General features: G+C 53.6%; 8 protein-coding genes and 1 non-coding gene across 9 annotated transcripts; 7 read left to right on the top strand and 2 right to left on the bottom strand.

The window, feature by feature from the left end:
- Positions 1-702: 702 nt before the first annotated feature.
- On the top strand, positions 703-1,626 carry N0V96_005569 (uncharacterized protein; the record flags this gene model as incomplete). Its single annotated transcript, XM_065757439.1, has 2 exons — positions 703-914; positions 966-1,626. 2 exons carry the CDS (start codon positions 703-705, stop codon positions 1,624-1,626), a joined length of 873 nt encoding a protein of 290 aa, XP_065613782.1.
- A 2,329-nt stretch (positions 1,627-3,955) lies between these two features.
- N0V96_005568 (uncharacterized protein) lies at positions 3,956-4,374 on the top strand (the record flags this gene model as incomplete). Its single annotated transcript, XM_053195619.1, has 2 exons — positions 3,956-4,159; positions 4,312-4,374. The coding sequence occupies 2 exons, from the start codon at positions 3,956-3,958 to the stop codon at positions 4,372-4,374; spliced, it is 267 nt and encodes an 88-aa protein (XP_053046958.1).
- A 716-nt stretch (positions 4,375-5,090) lies between these two features.
- Positions 5,091-6,486, top strand: N0V96_005567 (uncharacterized protein; the record flags this gene model as incomplete). Its single annotated transcript, XM_065757438.1, has 2 exons — positions 5,091-6,013; positions 6,174-6,486. The coding sequence occupies 2 exons, from the start codon at positions 5,091-5,093 to the stop codon at positions 6,484-6,486; spliced, it is 1,236 nt and encodes a 411-aa protein (XP_065613781.1).
- A 364-nt stretch (positions 6,487-6,850) lies between these two features.
- N0V96_005566 lies at positions 6,851-6,937 on the top strand. Its single transcript has one exon. It is a non-coding gene; the product is annotated as a tRNA-Glu (tRNA).
- Positions 6,938-7,525: 588 nt separating this feature from the next.
- N0V96_005565 (uncharacterized protein) lies at positions 7,526-8,723 on the top strand (the record flags this gene model as incomplete). The annotated part of the gene is made up of 3 exons (XM_053195621.2): positions 7,526-7,780; positions 7,965-8,267; positions 8,436-8,723. The coding sequence occupies 3 exons, from the start codon at positions 7,526-7,528 to the stop codon at positions 8,721-8,723; spliced, it is 846 nt and encodes a 281-aa protein (XP_053046960.1).
- Positions 8,724-9,494: 771 nt separating this feature from the next.
- RPL37B (60S ribosomal protein L37B) lies at positions 9,495-10,181 on the bottom strand (the record flags this gene model as incomplete). The annotated part of the gene is made up of 4 exons (XM_065757437.1): positions 9,495-9,640; positions 9,827-9,898; positions 10,013-10,075; positions 10,178-10,181. The coding sequence occupies 4 exons, from the start codon at positions 10,179-10,181 to the stop codon at positions 9,495-9,497; spliced, it is 285 nt and encodes a 94-aa protein (XP_065613780.1).
- Positions 10,182-10,881: 700 nt separating this feature from the next.
- N0V96_005563 (uncharacterized protein) lies at positions 10,882-11,724 on the bottom strand (the record flags this gene model as incomplete). Its single annotated transcript, XM_053195623.1, has 1 exon — positions 10,882-11,724. One exon carries the CDS (start codon positions 11,722-11,724, stop codon positions 10,882-10,884), a length of 843 nt encoding a protein of 280 aa, XP_053046962.1.
- A 735-nt stretch (positions 11,725-12,459) lies between these two features.
- On the top strand, positions 12,460-13,677 carry N0V96_005562 (uncharacterized protein; the record flags this gene model as incomplete). The annotated part of the gene is made up of 2 exons (XM_053195624.2): positions 12,460-12,527; positions 12,588-13,677. 2 exons carry the CDS (start codon positions 12,460-12,462, stop codon positions 13,675-13,677), a joined length of 1,158 nt encoding a protein of 385 aa, XP_053046963.2.
- Positions 13,678-18,672: 4,995 nt separating this feature from the next.
- Positions 18,673-20,925, top strand: N0V96_005561 (uncharacterized protein; the record flags this gene model as incomplete). The annotated part of the gene is made up of 1 exon (XM_053195625.2): positions 18,673-20,925. One exon carries the CDS (start codon positions 18,673-18,675, stop codon positions 20,923-20,925), a length of 2,253 nt encoding a protein of 750 aa, XP_053046964.2.
- Positions 20,926-22,695: the final 1,770 nt, after the last annotated feature.

Genomic DNA, 22,695 nt, shown 5'->3' with positions numbered 1-22,695 from the left:
TTGGCTAGAGTGATTCATGGAGTCGACGTCTGCATGATGTTGGTGATCACCAGTGGGCAACCGGCCTCGTTAAAATGGGCCGGTAAGTGCCTGGTCCTGTCTGTATATTCAACCCGCGATATATTCATCTTATCCAGTGCCAAAACCTCAGGCCAGAGAGGGTCTGGTCATGGTGTCAGACTTCACCTTGGGCTTTCTGAAAACTCTTCTTCTTTTTTTCTTTTCCCACTGCGGTCTACAGGATTCCTTGCCTTCCTTCCTTACTCCCGCCCACCAACAAAGACGACTTCATCACGTCACTCTAGCTTCGTACCAGAGTCGCGACAGAAAGTTCCATCGGGACTTACGAAAAAAAGGACGTATGTATGATTGCTTGGTTCATTATTTTCCCGCCATCGCATCACTAGCCTTTGATCTCATCTCCAAGCTAATTTTTCTCTTCACCAACTACAGATCGAAACGCCAAATACGATGGCATTAAATCCTTACCCCCGGCTCGTCCGAGCCATCCTCCAGAAGGAAGATTGGCCCGAGTACCAAGTGCATCCTGTGCCGCCATGGTACCCGATCATATTTCCCGCATACAGGCCGCCTAGTCGGGGGCGAATGATTTTCAAGCCAAGCAGGCGGATTCGATCCCGCTCGCTTCCCGAACGAATTGTCCGCGTCGACCATGACGAGCATCAGAAACTGGCGACCGAGATGATTGAGGGTCTCAAGGGCCAGTTTGGCGAGCTGCAGCATCATCCCTGGCTGGAAAAGGACACCTCGGTGTTTCTTATGAATTTCGACAGGAAGACGGCGGTGTATCTCCTTCGAATGCACGTCATCTGCCCCGTCATGGATTTCCTCATCCACGCGATGGAAATTATCAATGGCAGACAGTTCTGGGCTCTCCAGGATCACATGTCCGGGTTTACTCGCCCGCTTCGACCCGATATATAGATCGTGGAGCCCTTCAAGAGTGATGATCAGCACGAACCCCGAATCCTTGGATCATACGACTTTATGGCTATGGAGGGACTTCAGGTGGCATTGCGCCCATGGTTCTGGGAGAATGAGGGAGGCGAGCCATCGGATGGAGTACCTATCGACCAAGATGATCCGTCCGATGGAGAAGATGAAGACGATTCTTCGGACGAAGAGGATGACGATGATGAAGACGACGAAGACGATGACGACTACGATGAGGATGACGATGAGGAGGACGACGATAGCGAAGACGACGACGGTGACGACGACGAAGACGAACGTTTTCAGAACCGGGAAGAGCGAGACTGCATCATCAAGAATTTCAAGACTCCAAGTCCCGGCTCAAAGCTCCCGACGGCCATGGCCTACCTGGTCAAATATGGAGTTGCTTACCTTGCTGTGACGGGTTTGCCCGAGTTCACTATCGGCAACACAAACTGCCAAATCACGATGGAATGCCCAGACATGGCTAAAGAGTCGACGGTGGCGGGTCGACTTGCTGCCGGGACTGGAGTCATGCGCATCGCGACGAGCGGGAAGCGTGGAGAGTTTTGCCTCAATTTCATGGGCTCCCTCTTGAAGTGTTTCAAGCACTTTCGTAAGGTACTTTGCTCCATTGTCAATGGACATGATTCAAGTATGCTGACAGAATGATAGTGGGATAGCTGAAGGGGGAATTGGAGGATGGATTGTGCATCTTCCATGCTGTATGCTGGAATGCCTTCCAGCGTGAAGGTTTCGAGGGAGGTCTGTTGTTCAAGTTACGGGGGGGAGTTGGTCTGAGATGAATTGTATGATGGTTTTGAGAGAGGGTTTCGCTCATTTCTGCTATCATGAGTAAGGGCATCTTGGCTGTTTCGTGACCAACGCCTGGGGAAAGTTGACTAGCACGAAGTACTTTAATTTAATAATCGAGTGAAACGCCAGTCCATCGCTGAATTCGTGTTGATGAAGATGAAGAATGAGGCAAGTATACATCTCCCGTCTCCGCCAGCTAAGAGGAAAGGCCCGGTTTGGCGTGTTTGAAAGCATCGAGATACGCCTGCGCCTCGAAGACTGCAGACGGAAAAAAAGGAGGGGGGGGAGATACCCTGATCATGCATGAACACAACCCATCTGACTCCCTCTCAACCCAAAATATGCTTCCCGCCATCCAAAGATTCCTAGCGGCGGGAAAATTCAAACCCAATAAAAGTTTAAATTCTACAAGGTGAAACCGAGACGTTTACCCTCCCCCCCTCAGCGGTGTAAATCCGGCTGATGCAGGGAAACCCGAGACGAGCGCTTCCTTCTAGAAACGGGCAATGCCGTAAATAGCGGGTCTCCCTCCCCATGCGACATTCGGACTTTGTCAGAGAGCTGAGGCATGCGGTCTGGTCATCCGCCGGTGGTCTCCACGGAACAAGCCATCTAGGTAACCCCATCATCGTATTGTATCGAGACTACGATACAGAATCGGAACAATGTTCTAGTGTATCCGTCAGACATGGGCACAGACGGGAAAGTCTACGGATATGGTCTTTTCTCATCCATCGTTGGCGTGTACCTCATTCGGTGGGGAGCAAACCCCTGTCGCATGGAACTCTCATCGAACCAGTAAGACGCGCCGTTTTTAAGTAGCGACTACCTGATGCGGCAATGGCCACGGGAGAGCCTGAGAGGACGCGGAATTCGTTGACCAGCAACATCTTCGTGTATCCCGCGTCTCCTTGTTGAACTGACGAGAATCGTGACGGTGTAGCATACAGAACATCCAGTGATCACAACCGATATTCGCCAAGAGCATAGTGCGGTTCAGATATCCATCCTTGGGCAGATCCCGAACAGGTCCCTCTACCCCGTACACGCACAATCCCGATTCGTAGATGATAGTGTATGCGCGCCTACGGCAGACAGCGTTATTCGATCAGAACGACGGGCCAAGAATACATAAGGTAGACAAGAGAGAGATGGAGGCTGACGAAGCATACACGTTTTGACATCCAAAGTTTAAATGCCAAAAATATCAGACCAGTCAGTCATAACAAACTCCGTCGGAAGAAAAGAACACGACTATCAGACGACTCAATGATACCGTCCCCTAAAATAGGAAAATGACCACCCCGACCCCTGTGTTTTCCCCGTTCTTCATTACAGGTTTCCCCCCACCCCCTCTTTGGGGGCGCGTGCAAGGCGCCCGGCTTCCCACGCGTCAGGAACAAGGCCTACCACGCGGCATCTTGACTCAAACCCTCACTTTCTAGGATGCCTTGAAACGAGACCTACGCGCGCGCCAAGTCATGTCAATCAACTCGCTTCTACCAAATCTTGGGACGGGTCTCTCTTGCCTCACGAGACGAGCAGGATACCCAGGTACCAAAACGCCCGGAGACTTTTCAAAGTTCCTCTTCAAGTTACCCTTCAGAAGGTGGTAATATTGACTCGTGCCACTCGTGATGCCTTCCAAACAGGTCGAGCTTTCTTCATGCGCGGTTCATCTCGAACAAGGGGGAGGATGATGATGATCTACAGGGCAAGCACGCCAACTCATTGTCGAATACGTCCCGTCCAAAGCATACAGACAACCCCAGTACTCCGGATCTCCCTCCCAGACGGTAAGCCAGCACGACATCAGACCAGACCAGACAGGCCCCAAACGAGCGGGACCGGTTCACCCAGCAGTCTGGATTCGGTTCTCGCCTAAGAAATGTCAAACGTTCTCATCCATCTGGGGATGGGGTGCCTCCCACGAGAGGATGCGAGTCGATCGCAAACCACGCGTGGGTGATCAGCCAAGGTATAGTCGATATATAACTCGCCGCGAATCCCTCCAACTTCGTCCTCCCCGCCATCAACATCTAAAACCATTCTCTACACAGCATAATCAAACTACATATTTACCCTTTCTTCCATCGATCCTCCAGCACGCCAAAAACAACCTCACAACAGCTTGCCAAACCCACAAACAAAGCAAACCCGCACGACACACCTCCCACAGCCCAAGATGCGCGCCTCAGCAGTTCTCATGGCTCTCTTCGCCACCCTCGCCGTTGCCGTCCCAAGCAACCTCGACTCCGTCAACCTCCCCTCCCTCCTCGAGACCCGCCAATGCGCAAAGGCGGGAACATGCTCCAAGGGCGGCGACAAGGGCGAGAGCTGCTCCGCGTTAAAGTGCTGTAGCAATTCCAAGTCTGGTCGTGGCGGACAGGTAAGTGCCCTCTCCCTCTCTCTTGTTGCTTTGGCTTGCAATGAAACATGAAGAGGAAAATGATTTTCTAATTTTTTTTTGTTACTTTTTAGGTCTGCTGCTGCAACTAAGTTACGCAAACAACACTGTATTTAAAACACCTCGAGACGCAGGCGCGTCTTGGTGCTCGTAAACCCGGCGAGTTTGACCCTCCTCTTCTCAAATGGCGGAGGTGAAAGATGGACGCCTCCTTTTCTTCTTGGAAAAAGATAAACATATTTAGTGATAGACTAGCGACTCACGTTACCATCAAACTTGAAATATCCTTCAAAATTCCAAGTCTTCCTCAAGCGCTGATAACATGATGGCAATGATACCCTCACACGTGGAAAGATAAATGTCCTGCCCAGTAAATTCCATCTCAAAACATTTTTTCCTCCATCAATTTGATCTTCAGCAAAGTTAAACCTCCCGCGAAACTCTCACGGCGGAGAGGCCAAAATCTTATGGGCAGCTTAGGTTTCCAGCGCTGACAGACTGAGCTTAAATCCAAGCTTTCTGCGGCAGTACAACCCATAAACTCTACGTACTCCGCTGCGTCTAGCTGCCACCTTCCGGGTATCTGCGGTGCAGTGACGGGTCAAGAGCTTCAAGGTTTGAGAAAACTTATGGAGAAGGAAGTTCTGCTAATTTCAAATAGATCATGAGGCTTTCCTGCCTGCATCGTCTACCGGGGGCTCTAATTATCTCCGATCGTTCTTGACTCGACCTCTCTAGCTCCTACCTTACTTCTTAACCTCTTAGGATCGCCTGCCGACCTACCTCCTCACTCAAAATTCTATCCTCTTCTCCTGACACTCTTATTGTTCTATCTACCACTCTCACATCTTCATTTAGCACGATCGCTTCTTAAGCTGACACACCTACTGGAACACCACGTTGTTCATCACACATGATGGACACTCTCCGTGCCGACCTTAGGCAATATGGTCCGGGAAAGAAGCTCACACTATTCCCTCACTCGCCGCCAGATGCCCATGGCCGCTCGACTTACAAAGTCCCAGATGGTCTCAAAGAAAAGAGGATACTCTTAGAGCGAGAGGAAGATATGTCCATGACTGCTCTTTGCTTCGACGACGACAACCAACCTCACCTACTTGACACAAGCCAGCACGGTGATCCAGCCAACAGCTTGGGCGTCGAGATTATAGAGTCCCTTTCCAACGGCAACGATGGCGATAATCAAGTGCTCTTGGTCAAGATTCTTCACAAACCTACGACCGACCTCAAGTTCCCCGTTCCCGACACCCACGAACTTGCGGTCGTCAAGATCTTTGACCCCCTGTTCTTCCCGGAGGATGTCCCCGAAGAAGAAGGTCCTTGGAAGGTGACCTCCAGAGCTGACATGAAACTCAGCCGCGAGGCTGGTGCATACAAGGAACTGCACGCTTACAACCTGACTGGCTATCCTCATCTTGCTCCTCAGTATTACGGCTGTTGGACGACCTGTCTTACCAGCCACTCTCCAGACTTCGAGGGCAAGACACGACATGTAGGCCTTGTGCTCCTGGAGTACATCCAGGGAACGAGCATCCGAGATATATGCCGCCACGGTGCCGATGAGGTCCTGATCCCTCCCAAGGGACGAATTTGCGTACACACCGACGGCCCCGACTCGTTCAAATTCACCGAAGAGAAACGCTTGGACATTCTAGCGCTACTACTTGCTGGCGTTGTCGAACAGGTATACAAAGGAGTCTGGCATGAGTACGTGGAGCCTGAGAACGTACTCATCACCATGCGGAACAAGTCAGCCATCCTCGAGGCGCCTAGAGTTGCCCTCATCGCCTACGACATCTGCACGATAGATTCCAAGTGCAAGAAGCCCATGAACAGATGGGAGAGATTTCCTCACACTCCGCATCCATCCAAATGTTTCGACCCTGCACGGGTTTGGTGGCTGGTGGCCTCTCAAGTGGGGAAAAAAAGTGGAAGAGGGAGAGGTCTCGCTCTTCAAAGACTGGCTCCTCGAAAGGTTTGGACCTCTGGACTCTGAGAAGTATTCTTACAAAGTTGTATACCGTCGACAATGGCTGTTGCGCGAGAAGCAGATCAAGCAAGAGTTGGAAAGGCGAGCGAAGAGACAGGAGCTCGAGGCGAAGAGGAAGGCTACCAAAGATAACTCCGAGGCCAAGCTATCGAGGGATGACCCTAGCAGTCATTCAGTTGCTTTAGCAGCTAAGATGGGGATAGTGGTCCTCTACGATTCGGATGGACGTGTATCACAGGCCACTAACAGCTCGATGGATGAGGGGAGTTCCCTAGAGTCTCGTACCAAACGGCGTTGATAATGTAACAGGTCACGGCGGAGTTGGCTTGCGGCTGGACTTTCAACGGGCGTAAGTCATCTTTCAGGAGGTTCGTTGCGTTTAACACATAATTAAGGCCTAATGCCCCTTACACAACTGAGCTTTCCCGCTTCCAACGTCCAACCTCACGACGTTGATGCGCATTGGTCCTTTAATGCTGAACGCATACAACCCACAAGTATTACATTGAACTGGAAGCTAAATTTCAAGACATTGGACTTTGTTCAGTGTGCTTCAACTTGCGTCAAATTCCGCGAAAAGTATCTCCAGATCCACCTAACATCCCGCCAGTCACGCCGCCCACCATTCTTATTTTCCTTTGCTATTTGAACCTTTTATCCAATCCGATATGGTGTAGTGGCCAACATGATGCCCTCTCATCTTAGTGAGAGGTTAGGCATAGCCCCGAGTTCGATTCTCGGTTTCGGAATATTTTGCTTTTGCTATGTTGGCGCTAATATTCACTCGCCTTGGCTTGTTTTAGGGACTGACACGTCAAGACGAAGAATTCAATGAATGTCAGATGCCTTACACCAATCGATAGCGCTGCATATTTTACTTGTCCAAGTGGTGGTACCGTACGTGTCCATTCAACAGCCTTTGTAAGACTGAGTGGAATCGTGATAAGTTCCAAAAGTTATCATTAAATGGATTGGGCTTGACTCTGTAGGTTGGTTTCTAAGCATTCTGAACACGCATTTGAAGCGCAAGAATCCTGAACCAAGACGAAGAGGAACCAAATCATCCCTAACACTGAAGGGCAGATGATCAAAATGCGAAGCTCATGACAGCGACAGGAGAATCTTCATTCCAGGGTCAGCTTTGATGAGAGGACCATTTCTATACAGTGCCAACCCACTCTCAACACTGCTAAAAGAGCCCCACCACACCCAGGCGCAATGGAAAATAGCACCCTGACTCTACTGAATCCAAGTGAAGCCTTCAATTACATGACCATAACAACCAAGTGTCCGCCTCATACAGAATTGACTCACAAGAGCATACGCGAGTTAGGAAAATGGCGACGAGGATACCGCACCTGCTGGAGAGCTACCTCGCCCTGCCGTCCGAATACGCTCAGATCCTCCTCACCAGCGTCCTAGGCGCCAGCACCAACTGGCTCGTCCTGCGGTACCTGTACACGTACCTCAGGAAACTCAACGCCGCTGCTGAGGAAGGGGCCAGCTCTGCATCGCAGAGCGATGGTGTCCGCGTCATTCTCGTCAGCTTCATGAGAGATTTTGCGTTTTGGAAGGAAGGCGCTGGGAGATTGGTATGTTTTGTTTTTTTCCGCGTCTTGCTTCTTGACGGGTGAAAAAATTGCCCCTCACTCGAAGTTCCAACCCCCCTCCATCGATGAGATTTTCAATGAGAGTTTTTTACTCACCAACTCATTTTGCCTACCAGTACCCAGCACGTTTGAAATCTAATGAAACAAAACTAACCGTGCACCATAGGGCCTCGATTTAGAAGGACTGGGAAGAAGCGGCAAATTCGTCTTCGTGGACGGGCTGAGTGGGCTTTTCTCCTCCCCTCACCAGGCGCCGCCGACGACGATGACGACGCCCAAAGGTCGGAGGACCATCCGTGGGGCAAGGCTGGCTGATATACAGCGCGAGCTCGACGGCGCGATATCCGATGTGTCCGCGGCGGATGCGAAGACGGTTCTGGTTGTGGACCAGCCGGACCTCTTGCTCGCTGCGTCTGGCGAGGATCTCACGGGTCTTGCGTTGAGGGATATGTTGCTTGGTGTGCAAGAGGTATGTACACTTACTACCTTACTTTCTGGCCCATTTTCTTCTCCTTTTGAATGACTTCTTTTCCATTTGTGTAAAACTTATTTTACACCAATGAGGATATGTCCTTCCCCGTCCCAGTTTCATCATTCCCAGATCAAGAGAGGGTCCCTTCACTGACACATCATCCAGAAAGTCCACGCCTCCATCATCACCGTCGCAGCAGATGAGCCGCTCATAGCGGCGCAGACCACGACGCTGGAGAAGGAGCACGCGAGTCTCGTTCTCGGGCTGGCGCATGCCGCAGAGACGGTGATTGGTCTGAGGCTGCTCGACACGGGAAACGCGAGCGACGTCAGCGGGGTGTTGAGGGTCACGGCTGGAGGGGGTGGCGAGGAGGAGAGGGCGGTCGAGGAGATGGAACTGTTGTACTTTGTTGGTGGGGATGGGAGCGTCAAGGTGTTTGGCAGGGGACAGTGATGCAATGTAAGGAAGGGGGTGATGAGGTATGAAGTTGCATGTCATCACCTGCTGGGTTGCGGTCAAGCTGTTCATCCTACGGAGGGAAGTCGGAAGGTTGCTACCGGTTTGGAGTCCGGATATGATATACCCCTCGAAGGCAAGGTATCACCTCATGATGAGGGGATATCCAAGCTGTCACGTCAAAGTACGATGTTTCGTCATGACCCGTGCGGCCGTGGGCACGCATGGCATCAAAAATTATCGGGATGAGGCGAATCGGCATCGGAAGTATCCACGAATCGATCAGTCACCATTATCCAGTTGCGCGTGGGATCAGTGAGTGAACAAGACAAGCAAAGTCATTTCTCTTTTCCCTCAGGATCCGTTTTTCCCGTGTAAAAAAAAAGTGAGTTTATCCCCTTGAAGAGCCCGCGCGCGAGATAACATGAGAAGACGTAAAAACACCCGTTTCGATTTTTGGCCATATGCTTTGGTTTTGTTTTGACTCCTTTTTTTGATATTGGCTTTGCTTCCGAGTCAAAAAACCGAGGGGAGGGGTGAGAGAGACAGAGAGGGAGGGAAGAAAAAGCAGAAGAAAAAAAAGGAGCTGATTTTTCCCTTTGATTTCTTTTCGTGATATCGTTTCCCGAGTAGACAAGACTCCGGCGGCGTTGCCACGCCTTCCCTGGCCCCCGCCTCGATCTCAATTTTTCATTCCCCCATCGCCCGAATGCCCTCGATTGCACAGATACCTCCCCATGTCGACCCGAATCACATTCCAATCATCGCTCACGACTCCTGCGCGGTGGGGCCGGCGGAACCCTTGGGGACACCGGACTGGAAGCCGTTCTTGAAGCGGCGGGAGACGTCCTTCATGTAGCGCATGCGGCCGGTGCCGACGGTCTTTCTCCGCTTGGCCTTCTCGGACCAGTTGTCTGTAAATCGCATCCTAGGTCAGTAACTCCTCTTCATCTTTCTCGATTCATAGTTCTTGTGTGGTTGTTGCGTGTATTGGGTAGGCGTAAAAGATGCGGCGTGAATTGAGATCATCTTGGGGGATTGGTATATTGGGTATGCCTGGGGATTCGGATTGGATTCGTCGCTCGGGGGGATAAACGTACACTTGCGGGTCTTGGCCGAGGGGTAACCGCAGGAAGAGCAGGTGTGCTTCTGGATGTGAAGCGATCGGCGACCTGAAAACAAAATATTTATCAGTCTCTTGAACCCGTCTCAAATCTCGAATTTTGGCAAGTAGTCGCGTCCTAGTGAACCAGAACTTGACTCCCTCCCAGGTAGATGCCACTTACCGCAACGACGGCACAAGGTGTGCGTCTTGTTGTGTCTCTTACCAAACGAGGAGGTACCCTTCGCTATACGAGAAAAAAAACATCGGTCAGTCCATCGGAACGGCGTAAAATGGTCAACCTTTCGTCGCGAAGACGATGGCGACGACGGCGGCGGCTAAAACGTACTCATCTTGGCGGTATTCGGTGGTCGACGATGGTGTTCGGTGGTTGCTGGTCGGTTAGTTGGTTCGCGGAGGAATCAATCGAGAAAGACGCTCGATTGTCAAATTTCGTGGTGCGTGACCTAAGCGAGAGGATTGGGCTTGGTGGGGCCTACCCATCCGGCCACTCTGAAAATTCGTGGATGGCACGACACGTGACCGAGGGTTCGATCTTCGTCCAATCAACGCCTTTCCCGGCGAGCCAGGGGACTTGACCTGCCTGTGCACCGCCGCCGCATCCCTGTCCTCAATTCTTGGTGGGTCTTGTTTTCCAGCCGCCAATCCATCATTTTTTTGCTGGTGACAAACCCCTGGACAGCCCCATTTGGGACTATTTTGTCTCTTTGAGACTGCAGCGGATGCTCCTCGTACCTCGTATCGTATGCCAGCTACCACGTAATAATACAGCAATTGACACTCAGAAAGAGATGAGGTGAGGACGAGAGGTAAGAAAAAGGTAAAGTCGCATTCCACCATTGGGTGATGGCATTACTTGGCGCCATTAAACAATCGACCATGTATCAGTAAAAGCGTGTCGGTGAATTCATGTCATCTCCAAACGCCTGGGAACGCCGTTTCTTGACCCATGACTGGGTCTGCTGTGTGCGGGTATACAAAATCATCATGTCGTCCACCATCTTCCCATCCGCCCTTGATACCAACCCACTCTCAACCCTGAATATCCAACATCTGCTTGAGCGCCGCCTCGCTAGCTCTCAACCAGCGGCCCCGCTCCTCGAGGTCGTCTGCATCACCACCGGCTCTATCCTTCCGCCTTCGCGCCTCCTTGGCAGCTGCCGTACTATTCTGCCTTTTGGCCTCCAAGGGCATCAACTCAGCCTGCAGCCTTTCCAGCTCCTTTCTCTTGCGCGGCACCCTGGCCTGCAACTGCTCCAGCTCACGATCCAACTGCTGCTGCTGCCTCTTCTTCTCGTCCACCAGTTCGAGGGTCCTCGCAAGAGGCAGGTTCATCATCGGGCTCTGTCCCGGTGCTTGCGACTCTTTGAGCTCCGCCACCTGCTCGTCCAACTCGGCAATTTTGTCGGGCAGCTCCCTCAGCTTCGTCGTGTCCAGCGACACGTTCTCGTACCGCTTCGCCAGCTCCTTGCCCTTCCTCTCCAGCTCCGTCACCATATCCGCGACCTCCACCTTGAGCGCCTTGAGTTGCGCCTTGGCCTCGAGGTTCGCCTTTTCCAGCTCCAGATTCTCCTGCGGCGTGACGATGACGGGCGGATCGCCAACGATGGCGCGTATAAACTTTTCTTTCGTGACTTGCTCGACGTAGGAGAAGCGGAGCTTGGCGAAGAGCTCCTTATAGTGCTCGAGGTCGGCCTCTAGGCTGGCTGGTGTCGCGGCATCTTGGGATGCGTTGGATGCGTCTGACGTCCTTTGCCGTGATTCTTGCGCAACGGCGCTGGAGATGGGTTCGCTGAGTCTGATGATTGAGATTTCATGGTTTTCGTTAAGGTCTTCGATTTTGCGCAACACTTGGGCCGCCTTTCCCGCGTCCATTTTTTTTTTTTTTTTTTTTTTTTTTTTTTTGGAAGGTTGATTAGCTGTGTTGTTGTCGTATATCTTGGTCCCAGTAGGTGCGCTGGCGATTCAAGTTTCGTCGTTGGCGCGTCGGAGATGATGTCGGCGGGGGAGGTCTGTCGCGGTTGTTAATTCTTTGCCCTTGAGCGCCCAAAGTCTGTCAGTAAAGTAACCAATGGTAAGGTGGGCGCTTCATCTTTGTGTCGTTTGTTTACTTAGGTCTAGATTTGGGAAGGTGCCATCGTTATCTTATCGCTATCTCCGACATGTTGTATCTGCTGATAAGGTACCTGGCCGTGCGGAAAACGGCAGGCATGGCGCAGGCTCATCCCACTGCGCGCCAAGTTCCTTGTTGAAGTGACTCTGGCGGCCTTTGCTGCTGTCGTCGATCAATCCTCCAAACGCCGCAGTTTGCGACAACGACACCTTCCAACTAAGCGAACCCCCGCTGCCCCTCTCCATCGCCTCAGTCAACAGCCTCAGCGAAGAGCCCTGCCACTGTCATTTCTGACTTCTTTCATCGATCCGAGACCGGCACTTCTAGAACCCCCGCGTTTCTCTTCTATTCGCGACAAAAAGAGGCACATATCTCAGCCAGCCGCCGGATGCCGCAGCCATCAGCCTGATCTTGCGTGCTCGGAAGGCGCGTGGTCATCTCAACACTTTTTGAATCTACACTTTGGTTACCAAGGCCTCACAATGTCAAGCCACGACATGATCACGGACGACTATGTCGCCGACTTGCTCGCCAAAGAGGCAGTTATGGGCAGGGCAGACAAGAAGTACGTCCCACGACTCTCCCGGTTTCCTCACGTCACCATCTAATTGGATCCTCCCTTTAGACCGGCAAACATGCCCAAACCAAACACCCGTTTCCTGCGCCACATCATCAAGGACACGAACACGCATAACAAGAACCTCCTGGCCAAAGAGGCCGCCGAATCTCGCGCGCGCTTGAAGGATTTGGAACACGCCGAGGAGAAGGAGAGGCGGAGAAAGGCAGGCCCGCAGGATATTCGAAAGAGACAGATGGGAGACATCCTATCCATCTTGGGAGACCGCAAGGACAGGGCCAGGCCCAGTCGTTCAGGGACATCGAACGAGAAGTCGCACAAGAGGGGAGACTCGCCATCGCGGAAGACACATCAAAAAGAACGCAGGAGCGAATCTCCAGAACGCGAGAGCGGTAGGAAGCACCGGCGGAGTAGAAGGGACGAAGCGGACTCGGAGCGGGACGATCGTCGACGGCATAAGAGCGATCGCCGGAGGTCACGCTCACCCGACGAAAAGCACAGGAGGCACCGCCATCGGTCGCCAATCGAGGATAGGGAGACTGCGTCAAAGTCCCGGCGAAGTGATAGGGAAAGGAGACGAGACGAAGAAGGACAGGATCTAATGTCGAAGAGTCATCGGTCACGCAGAGACCGGAGCCGAGAGAGGCCATTGTCGGGATTCTCGATCAAGGGCAGCAGCCGCCGCGGCGACGGAGGGCGAGTGCACGAGCAGGAGCCTCAGACGACAGCATCAGACTCAGACCCGTTGGATGAGTTCATCGGGCCGGAACCGCCGCAGCAAATCCGTTCGCGCGGCCGGGGCACCGCTTCAGGGGCCTCGGGCATCGACAAGCGCTTTGAAGCGGGCTACAACCCCAAAACGGACGTGGAGATGGCTGACGACGACAAGCACCCGGGAGAGAACTGGGACGACGCCGTGGAGGCGTTCAGGGATAGGCAGAAGTGGCGGCAGAACCAGGAGGAGCGGATGCGGGCGGCCGGGTACACCGATGTGATGCTGAAGAAGTGGAGGGAGGGCGGCACGGCCGACGAGCAGAAGGACGAGCGGGATGTGCGGTGGGCCAAGGCTGGGGAGAAGCGGGAGTGGGATCGCGGCAAGGAGGATGAGTTGAGCGGGTTGTTTTCCGAGTTCAATTGAGTCCCCGACGCGCGAGGTGGCGGACCTGGGCTTTCTTGTTGCATTGCGTCGTCTTTTCGGGAAGCGCGCTTTGGGTCATGGCAGGGAGGCGTCTGCATTGTTGAATTACATCCCGAGGTGTTGCTTGAAGCATTTGCACTAGTTGGGTGGAGTTTTGGCACGTTGATGATCGATGATGAATTTTAACTGGATGTCGCATTATGGCAGCGCGGTGTGACTTGAGCGGTAAACACGTGCGAGTAGCTGTAGGAGGAACTTCTGGATGCTGTGTTTAGGCCCATCTTTACTGAGAAAGCTGTAGACATAATCGGCATCGCTTTGGATATCTCAACATTCATCGAAATTAATATATCTATGGACATTCATGTCAAAAGAAGGATTGAGGCTAAGATTCGACGCCCTCATCCGAACCCTCTGCGAGAAGAAAAGCATGGTCAAACCCAGGGATCGCGGATGAGGTGATTGAGGCTTTGGGAATAGATGGTGAGCATTTTAAGTAAGACTTGTCTTGACCTCCTAGCCTCAGCCTCCCCTGGAGGGGCAGAAGGCCGTGAAAGCCACGACACTGGCTCTCAGGGATGACGTTTGTTTCGACTCAACATGAGACCCCACAGGCACATCACCTACGACACGTTTTCTGAGTCTCAATTGCCGTACGGACGTGAGGGGATTTTCGGATTAGAAAGCCACAAGTTACGGGTAGAAGGGGGAAAACATATCACTCTTGTTCTTCGACTCGAGGCCTGAGATTTTAGCGGCGCGGGGGTGATTCATTCGCAAACGGCGTTTCATCCTTTTCTTTACCAGGGAAGCAGGGTGGGAACGTTCTCGATGCTTACCCCTGCCCGAGAGAGGCTGTGAAACAAAAAAAAAAAGTCGGGAAAGAGAACCCCGTCATCCATGGCGAGAAGGGGTCCATTTCGTGAGTGGGGGGCTAACTTGATTCGGCGAGGAGGGGGTGAAGGGGTTGGAAAGGTGGGATATAACATATACGGGATACGAGTACCGGCGTCTTTCTTTGTACGTGGTTTGTCCGTTTGGGAATGGGAGAAAGGGAATGTGATGGGTAGAGAAACAGATGACGGGAGTGGCGTTTCCGCGCGCGTGCGGGATTCAGGTACGAAGGAGAGGGAAAGGAATGCGGATACCAGGGGAATGAAAGGATGCCGAACTTCTTCGAGTGGATGAATGCGGCATGGAAGGAGGAGGAATGTGGGATGGGGGAAAAGGTGAATAAAGGTTCTGCGCCACAGCCGGGACGGCACTGCCGCGGGTTGTCCGTCGCCGGGTGAGGGTTGGTATTGAGGACGGCGGGAATGGAGCTCCGGGGGTATATGCCGGGGGGCAGCGGGCGGACGGTGGGTGATGTGTCGGACGTCATGGAGCTGGTGGACCGCTGTTGGTTTCGAGTGAGAGTGAGATGGAGAGTGTACGTACTCCGTACAGTACATGGAGAGGGATGAGATGCATGGGGTGCTTGGTTCTGTAACGCGTTTCTAACTCTGGTGAAGGGGGCTGGACGATACGACGTTGGGAGCATGGTTTGTTTTGTTTTGTTTGGCTGGGTTGGTGTCGAGCCTGGTCCTCAAGTCTCAGTTCAAACTTCAAGGTGAGGTTGGTTGGTTGGTTGGTTGGTAGGATTTAGAGGAGCTTGGGGTTGAATTGAGTTTTTCCCCTGTGCCACCATCTTCCCCTCGGCGGTTCGAGGTTCGATTTCAAGGTGCTGTACGCAATACCCTGCGTGTCACTGAAAACGGGATAAACACTGGGAGGGTTGGCGAGGTGAGACGCGTTGACGCACTGTGATTGTCTGTTCGCCCGCTACTCTGTCCACCTCGGAGGGCTTAGATACCTTTAGAGCTTTAGATAGCACGGCAGGTAGATACGTAGGCTAAAGCAAGGTAAGGTTATTTGCGTGCGGTATGATTTCAACGGACGACGCACGGCTCGTTGTGGGTGAGGATTGGATGGAGCTTGGATTGAGGTGGAAGAGGTTCACGATGCTGGGCAAGCTCACGTTAGGGTGACATGCTCGACTTGGCAGGGTGGATGGGGTTATGTGGGACGAGGTACGGATGGCTCATGCAAGCACTTTGAACTCGGCGGGAAGCTGTTGATTGATGAACGGCTACCTCGTAAACTCGCGTCTCTGTCAGCCTCTTTCACTTTTCAAAAGCCCGGATTAGGTCGGATTTCCTCGTTCAGGCAGGGGGGTAATCTGGGACGCAGAAGCGCTTCTGCCTTTGTTGATTGTCTCTCTTGACCAGTATGAGATATCTTCGGCAGTAAGCAGCTTGCAGGTTCTCGATCATGACCTCGCCGAATCGGCCCCCCGCCGCTGTCTTGACTCTTTGAGATTTGGGTTAGGTTTCTTTCAGGACCGCTAAGCCGAGACGAGTCTGGGCGTTTCTGGCATCCAGAAAAAGCAAGGGACTGCTGCAAACGCACACACCCCTTATTTGGTGGTTCAGATGCTCCCCCCTCGTCTCAGTTGGGGGTTTAGTCACGAGGGGCAGTTGGAGGGGAGGGGATTCAATTCAGTCAGTGTGCTTTCTTAGTGAGAACTGAGAAGTCGCGTGTGAAGGAAGTCATTGGCAACCCTGACTTGATCGAGAGATTCTTTGTTTGCGTGCGTGTTTTGCTAAAGGTATCTGTAGGGCCCGTACGGGATACCGCGCGTCTAGAGCTAAGCTGCTGCGCCCGGTTTCCAGGGTATGTGGTTCACTTGTCCCTCGGGAACGATGTAAGAGGCGAGCGAGGCGACCTCTGGACTCTGCTGCCTTGGGTACGACGTGCGGGCCGTACGGGAATACGGATAACTCGTCACCCTCATTTCCCGTGTTGTCGTATCCCACGCGAGGTTGTAAGTTGAGCTTAGTTGGTGTTTGGACGCTTCTGGAAACTCGACGGGATAGGGAAAGGAGCAGCTTGAGGAATTGGTGAGAGTGAGGGGAGGGGACCAAGTCTTTGGCCAAGTCGGCTCTGGCGCTTGGTGTGAGACGATCAAGAATTGTTAGAACCCCTATGGTTGTGGTACAATCTCCCCATGCGCGGCTGGGCGTCAAGGTCTGCCTCTCATGTGCTTTCCTGCTAGTGTCGTTTGTCCGCCCTGAAGCATCGGATGTGGAGAATAGGAGTGAAAGTTGAGACGGTGGAACATGAAAGTTGAGTTTACTGAATCAATGGTGCAGCAGCGACGAGCACGCGACGACAAGCAGCATCCAGGACAAACTACCCTCCCTCTGGCTCCCTCTGGCTCACTCTAGGGTCGGGCCCAGGACCCCTCGATAGGTCGATAGTTGGATACCAAGATACCAAGCTTGAGTGAGACTCTGTGTGTGTGTGCCGCCAAAGCCGGTCGACCCTGCGACCCATCCCCTGCGGCCCTGCCACACCCTGCGGACGAGCGTGGCTGGGATGGGGTGTATATCTGACAGCCGTGGATCGCGGTGGGCCATTGGACTGTCACCTGAAAAAAGAAAAGGCGATTAATACGGATACACTTGAAGCATGTAAATGACAATATTGATGGATTATGGTCTTTCTCATGACTGGGAAGAAACGATGAGTGAGCCGATTGCCCACTCACTTGAGGGTCTCACTGAGTGACATTGCTACCTTGATGAGAGTGAGAGTGAGAGTAAGAGTGAAAGTCAATTGTGAGGCGAAATACATGTGTGGCTCATGACCAGTCCTGTCCCGCGTGCCCACGCCATCAAACTGAAAAGTGCACGCGTGAGGTGTGCCCCGATGCGCAGTGCATCCGAATTTCACCTTTCAGCCAGACAGGGGCCCCCAAACCCCCCGACTCGACGACTCCATCATCCATGAGCCCATGGTGCATGGATAAGTCCATTTTGGGACCACCACTCCCGCTGGCGGTCACGCTTTCATGTGCAGTTGTTGCCAAATGACAGGCCGCTGAGGTAAGTACTCACCGTAGACTCGAGAGTGAGTGAGGTATGTCATTGATAATTGCACGAGAGCAGAGCGAGTGAGCGACAGACGGGAGGCCCCAGCACCTAAACAGCAACGCCGCGCCCCGCCACCAAATGCGGACGGGACAGACCCTCCTGGTGTGTCACTTTGGTTCGGTTTTCCATCTCCATTGTCTCTCTCGCTCTCTCGGTCTCCTCTAGTCACAAGTCACCACTTTTGAGGTGTCATTCCGTCCTTTTCTCTTCCATTGCTCAAGTCGTTCCATCCCACGCCTCTACTTACTCTACCCTACCTTACCTCATCCGACGGTGTCTCTGCATGGCGCCTGCTGCACTGCTCTGCGCTGCGTGCACACCCAATACCTCACCCAACCCGCCGTGCCGCCCACAATCAAATTGACTTCTCCCACTCTACCTCAGGTTACCTTACCTTACTGCGGTCCCGAACCTGAAGAACCTGATCGGCACCTCGTCATACAACTTTCTTTCTCCTGTCGCTTCCCGACCACCGAAATACCAGTCCCGTTTCCTCTCGTCTTTTGGCCCGACGCTTCCCGCCGGCACACGAAAGAGAGACCCGGAGAGTGTGTCTTTGTGTGGAAAAGGCTGCTGCCCAACCTCTTCACCCCTCCAACCCTCCTGGCTCTAACTGAGGGCCCTACGGATACCTACCAACTCTCGTACCTTCACCTCCCCTCCTCGCCACTACTTTACTCTACCTTCCTTCAGCCTCGTCATACATTTGACATTTCCACCGACAGCAGCCAGACAGACGACCTCTCCTCGCCTTCTATCACCGAATGACTTCGCGCATGCCGGGCCCCTGTGCAGTTTGCCGCTGAGCCACTGCCGGCTGCCGGTCGATACCTCACCTTATCCAACGTCGACAAGCCTTTCTGGCGCCACTATCGCCAGACTCGATTCCCCCCTCGGCTGCCGCGCCGTGCGCCGAACCCTCCGCCACTTCTAGATACCATACTCACGACACATATCCTCGACCTCTGGCCCCTTTCTTTTCTCCCTTTCATCTAGTAACGACCCGATACGATATCCAACCATGCGTACTCCTAGAATAGCCATTCTCGTCCTCTTCTTCGCCGCTTCGCTCTTCCTCTTCTGCCGCTCCATCACCTCACTGGCGCGGTCCTCCTCCACCTCCTCCTCTCCCGTCATCGCCGCCCCAGTCGCCGTACCGCGATCACGATTCACGAGTTTCTTCTCCTTCACAGCGCCTTTTTCCATTTTCCAACCAAATGCCGCCATCAGTCTGACCGATGACAACAGCACTTCCTTTGTCGCTCGCCCTGCTGCCTTTGGCCCCAACCTGCCCAATAAAGGCTTGAGCGGTCAATTATGGATCGGCAGTGGTTTCGCCGACGATAACCTCCAGGAGGGCGAGGGCGAGGGTGAGTTGGGATGCAGTGACATCCCCGGCTGGGACGATGGCAAGGCCAACGCCGTCCTCAAGACTGCCACCAAAGGCATGTCCAAGTCCTCCAACAAGGCTGCTGCTGCTGCCGGCAAGCCTGGTCACCACAAGCGCGATAAACCCGACAAGGACGCCGTGCCCGACGCCGTGGGTGTCCCCGTCACTCGCCTCAGGTCCAAGATCCGTCCAGCCGACGACGGCACCGACGACTACCTCCACCAAGGCCTCGCCCGGAAGCCTCAGCCCAACCACGATAGCGCCCTGTCCACCGAGTCGACCCACGCCGATATCCAATCGATACAAGAGGCTGCGGAGATCGCCGGGAAGATTGTGCTGCTCAGTCGCGGCGGCTGCGGTTTCTTGGAAAAGGTCAAGTGGGCGCAGCGACGTGGTGCCATGGCCCTCATCGTGGGCGATAACACAAAGGGGGGTCCCTTGATCCAGATGTTTGCGAGGGGTGATACCTCCAACGTCTCCATTCCCTCCGTCTTCACCACTCGGACCACAGCACACTTGCTGTCGTCGCTGACGCAACCCGGCAGCTTCATCGAAGACACTCTCGACGAGCACGGCCGCCCAGCCCTCAAGGTGCTGCAATCCGACGCGGGGAGCCGGAAGAACAGGAAGAACAAGCAAAAGGCTGCGGTGACGACGCCGACACCGACCCCCAAGGCCACGGCAACGCCCAAGGCCAAGGCTGCCGCAAAGGGAAAGCCGGCCAAGGCCGAGCACAAGGCGGCCAAACCCCGCACCAGCCTGTTCCGATGGCTGTTTAGCTGGGGCCGCAGTTCACGATCGGGCGACAGCATCCAGCCCCCGAGCAGCGGTCGTCATAACTGGGTTCTCGTTGACGACTGGAGCGAGGAAAAGGACAGGGTCATCCGAGACGGTCTCGGCAAGGCCGCCAAGAGGGGCAAAGGCAAGGTTCCCGACGCTCGCAAGAGCGAAGACACGTTCCAAATCGGTGTCCAGGACTGGCGCGATCCCGACTTGGTGGATGCCCCCAGCTCGAAAGACAAGGCCGAGGGCGCGGCCAAGGAGCAGCAGGTCGGCAAGCCTGGCAGCACCGCGAAAACTGGCAAGGACGTCACCGGCCCCAAGGGCGGAAGCATCACTCCTGGAAGCGGCGAGTACAACCCCGATTTGCCGCCCGTTGAGACCGAGGGATCCACCTCCGGGAAGGAGACCACAGCCCACGGAGGTATCATGTCCAAGATTTTTGGAGAAGACGACGGCGCCGACTTTTCCAAGGAGGACAAGCCCAAGGATCCCCCGCGGCCCGAGGAGCCCATCCCCGACGATGGTGACAACGACGGCGGCAACGAGCCTATTGGGCACGATGGTCTCTGGGTTACGATTACACCTTCAAGCAGCTCCAGCCCCTTCTTCGATACTCTGCTGGTGCTTGTGATCAGCCCTCTGATCACTCTGAGCGTCGTCTATGCCTTGCTGATCCTCCGTGCGCGCATTCGCAGAAGACGCTGGAGGGCACCCAAGTCAGTCGTCGAGCGTTTGCCCGTCCGCACATACCACACCGTCGCGGCATCACCTGTTCCCTCGCCGAGAATCCCGTCACCGACGAGCCCAACACCCACTACGCCTCTGCTACAGCAGACCCCTTCCCGACCAAGGCCTCGTTCTAGAACGACGACGGGCATCCCCGAGTCGGAGAGCTTGCTGTCTGTCAACTCGGCCCTGCAAATGCCTAGGTCACCACTGCGGACAGAGCATGAAAAGGCAAACGGTAGCTACTCAAGCGAGTGGAAGAAGTACATGGGCAGACAGGTCGAATGCGTGGTTTGCTTGGAGGAGTACGTCGACGGCGTCAGCCGCGTCATGAGCTTGCCTTGTGGCCACGAATTCCACGCTGAGTGCATGTGAGTTTATCTGCCCCTCTTTTTATATGTTTATTAGTACTGATATTTGCAGCACGCCTTGGTTGACGACGCGCCGCCGCACATGCCCCATCTGCAAGGGTGATGTTGTACGCTCTCTTGCACGCGGCTCTCCCTCCAGCCCTCGCTATGAACCGTATCACGACGACTCTGACGACGAGGTGGAAGCCGAGGCGTCAGGTTCGCGAGACAGAGACGAGGACGTGGAACAGGGGGGCATCCTCTCGCCCGCGCCCAGGGGACGCCAGACCCGGCCCGACGGGTGGTTGGGGATGTTGTCGGGTAGCTTTGGGGCGTCGTCCCGCGCCAGTCGATCGTCGCAGGATGATCGTAACCGGTAAAGTCGGTTCGCTCATCGATCGAGGACGTCGCATCACCTCTCAACGCTAGCATTTTGTTTTTTTCCTGATTTTTACGTTTGGCACTTTGGAGGTTACTTTTTCTTTCGGGCATGGACTGGGAAGCACTAGTCCCACGGGAAACGGGACACATGGCGTAATTTGGGGTTTCTTGGAGAGAGAAGGGCTTTCTCTGGGCACATTGGCAAAGAGTTTTTTTTTGGGGGCAGCATGGCCGAGGGGTGAAGAAAGAAACCAAAACTCGAAATGGCCCGGGAGAGAAATGGGAGGGACCTCACTACACTCGTTTCGATTGTTGTCCTGGACGTCAGAGTTTTATTTTGCTGCTTTTTTGCGGATGGCCGTGATCCTTCAGGCCTGAAGGATGAGACTAGATATGCGAATGAGGTCAAGAGAGTGGCTCTGGCTGTGGTGGGTGTGAGGTGGCCAATATACCCGTCGTCTCGTCCCCAGCTGGCGATCGGGGGGCGGACGCGCTCTTGGAATAATGAATTCCATTGACTATGACACTTTTTGTTTGTGACTTTGTGATTTGTTAGAATCATGATGGGCGAGTTCGTCAGATGTGTTCCATGTGAAGGAATAAGGAAGTGAAGTATTGGTATCACGATTGTTGTAGCAGTATCTAGGCTGGTGTCAAGGAAAGATGGAATCTATGCGTGGGGTATCTTGTATCCTGTATACGCCTGGTAAAGTCCGCGTTTTGAAGCTGTGTTTCTGTTTTTTTTTTTTTGTCCGAGCTATACAAGGAGTTTGCCCCTTCGTAGTTGAATTATCTCCCCTACCACGGTTTCCTGTTCCTACCGGATGAAGAGTATATGTGACAGTGTGAAATACTTCCCTGATGAAGGAAGAGTGGCAGTAAATTGGCAAGGTGAGTGTAAGTTTTTCCAAGACGTATGATGTTGTAATCCAGGTGTAGAAGACTTGGTATAGACGGGGGGTACTTGTACCAGTTTAAGCCAGAGATGAAGTTTTTATGCTCATACGATTTTGCCAAACCATGAAAGTGGAAGAATTCCGAGTGGATGAAAGGTTCAAATGTCATTGTAGAAGATCATGCGAGGCATATCGCGCTCGCTCACGGCGTGGAGGTACGCGGAGCCTGGGTGGGGTGCGGTTGTCACGGAGCCTGCTATTGGTGGTGCTGTTGGTGTTGTTGAGGAGGAGGTCGAGGTGGATGGTGTTGATGGGTTTTGAGATGTGGTGGTGTTGGTGGTTGTGGGCGGGGAGAGGGGTTGGTTTGGCGAGGGGGTTGTTGGTTTAGGAGGTGGGTTCTTTGGGGCCTTTTGGGAAGGTTCTGGGGGTGGTTGTTAGTGAGGTTGATGAGATTGGGATGATGTTTGAAATGGGTGTGATGAGAGTGAGATTAGAGGTGAGGTTTGGATGTGAGGCTT

Source organism: Colletotrichum fioriniae, assembly GCF_027942845.1.
Source record: "Colletotrichum fioriniae strain IMI 355084 chromosome Unknown scaffold_6, whole genome shotgun sequence".
Lineage (NCBI taxonomy): Eukaryota > Fungi > Ascomycota > Sordariomycetes > Glomerellales > Glomerellaceae > Colletotrichum > Colletotrichum fioriniae.
This window is presented reverse-complemented; position numbering and strand designations above follow the sequence as displayed.